This window comes from Apus apus, chromosome 7, assembly GCF_020740795.1.
Source record: "Apus apus isolate bApuApu2 chromosome 7, bApuApu2.pri.cur, whole genome shotgun sequence".
Taxonomy (NCBI): domain Eukaryota; kingdom Metazoa; phylum Chordata; class Aves; order Apodiformes; family Apodidae; genus Apus; species Apus apus.
This window is the reverse complement of record NC_067288.1, coordinates 929-2,650: the sequence shown is the minus strand read 5'-3', so window position 1 is coordinate 2,650 and position 1,722 is coordinate 929. Positions and strand designations below refer to the sequence as shown.

The 1,722-nt window shown below is 52.6% G+C and overlaps 1 protein-coding gene across 1 annotated transcript; it reads left to right on the top strand.

Annotated features, from left to right (window-relative positions):
- Positions 1–774: 774 nt before the first annotated feature.
- Positions 775–1,322, top strand: LOC127386819 (olfactory receptor 14J1-like; the record flags this gene model as incomplete). Its single annotated transcript, XM_051624370.1, has 1 exon — positions 775–1,322. A coding segment is annotated over exon 1 (533 nt), but the record flags the coding sequence as incomplete, so codon positions are not given.
- Between the last annotated feature and the right edge of the window lie 400 nt (positions 1,323–1,722).

Genomic DNA, 1,722 nt, shown 5'->3' with positions numbered 1-1,722 from the left:
AATGTGGGTGCAGTTCGTGGAGGCATCTCCAAAAGCTAGCACAGCCACAGCTTGTGGGATCTGTAAGGGGGGTAGTATTAGGGTGAGGCTCTAGTTGGGGAATTTTGGATAGCTATTCAGGTGGATGTGCAGATAGGGGTGCCCAGGGATGTCCTTTGAGCAGGGTCCTGCAGCCCAGAGGCTGGTTTCTGGGGCAGGGGCTCTGCTGCCTGCCAGGGTCAGCTCTCAGCCTGCCCAGGGACCTTCCCATGGCTCTGTCGGTCAAAGCTCAACATGGAAGTAGTCAGTACCTGGCAGGAGAAGACAAGGTCCTTCTGCTTTTAAGAGGGTGCTGTGTGGGTGAGGTTTGCTGGCAGCTCCAGATCACCCCCAGGACATTTGCAGAGGGCCCTTTTGAATCAACACAGAGAAGCATAATTTACCTGAGACAAAAGCAGTTTGTGCTTTGAGTTCTCCACTCTCGGTGGGCTGGGTAGACAGTGGGAGATGAGAATTTACTTCTCCACTCTGGAGAAGGCAGCAAGACCCTAGTTGAAATTGGGACTTGTCTGAGCTGCTCCTGAGCCCCTGCACAGCTGGAGATGCCCCTGGGCAGGTCCCTGCTGCAAGAGGTATCTTCAAGGCAGAGCTGAGCACTCAGCGGGTGGGATGGGCTCTGGGAGCACTGCTAAGGAGGGCACATTGAGACAGAGAAGCAGTTCCTGGCAGAGACAGCTCCAGGCAGCAGAGACATGGGCAGGGAGGGAGAGGGAGCTACTGCCTGCAAGTGACCACCACCTCCACACCCCCATGTACTTCTTCCTCCTCAACCTCTCCCTCACTGACCTAGGATCCATCTCCACCATTCTCCCCAAATCCATGGCCAGTTCCCTCTGGGACACCAGGGTAAACTGCTACACAAGGTGTGCTACCCAGTTTTTTCTGTTTGTCTTTTTCATGTCAGCAGAGTTTTATCTTCTGACCACCATGTCCTATGACTGCTACGTGGCCATCTGCAGACCCCTGCACTTCAGGACCCTCCTGGGCAGCAGAGCTTGTGTCCACATGGCAGCAGCTGCCTGGGCCACCGGGTTTCTCTATGCTCTGCTACACACAGCCAACACATTTTCACTGCCCCTCTGCCAGGGGAATGCCGTGGGCCAGTTTTTCTGTGAAATCCCCCTGATCCTCAAGCTCTCCTGCTCACACTCCTACCTCAGGGAAGTTGGGCTTTTTGTGGTTAGTGCCTGTGTAGCTTTTGGCTGTTTTGTCTTCATTGTGGTGTCCTATGTGGAGATCTTCAGGGCCGTGCTGAGAATTCCTTCTGAGCATCACTCTGGATGGCATCCCTTCCCTCCAGCATGTCAACCTCACCACACACTTTGGTGGCATCAGCAAACTCACTGAGGGTGCACTCAATGCCAATATCCACGTCACTGACAAAGATGTTAAATAGCATTGCCCCATTATCAACCCTTAGGGGACACCACAGGTCTCCATCTGGACATAGAGCCATTGTTCATTACACTTAGTATGACCATCCAGCCAGTTCCTTACTCAACGAGAGGTTTATCCATCAAATCCTTATTGTTCCAGTTTCAATACCAGCATGGTGTGAAGGACAGCGTGTTTTAGAGTGGGGTCAGGGATTCCTCTCAGCTTACCCTAGAATAGCAACAACTCTGTCTGCAGAGGTGCAAGACTGAGACTCTTGCAAAACTATGTCCTACAGTTACTGAAGAG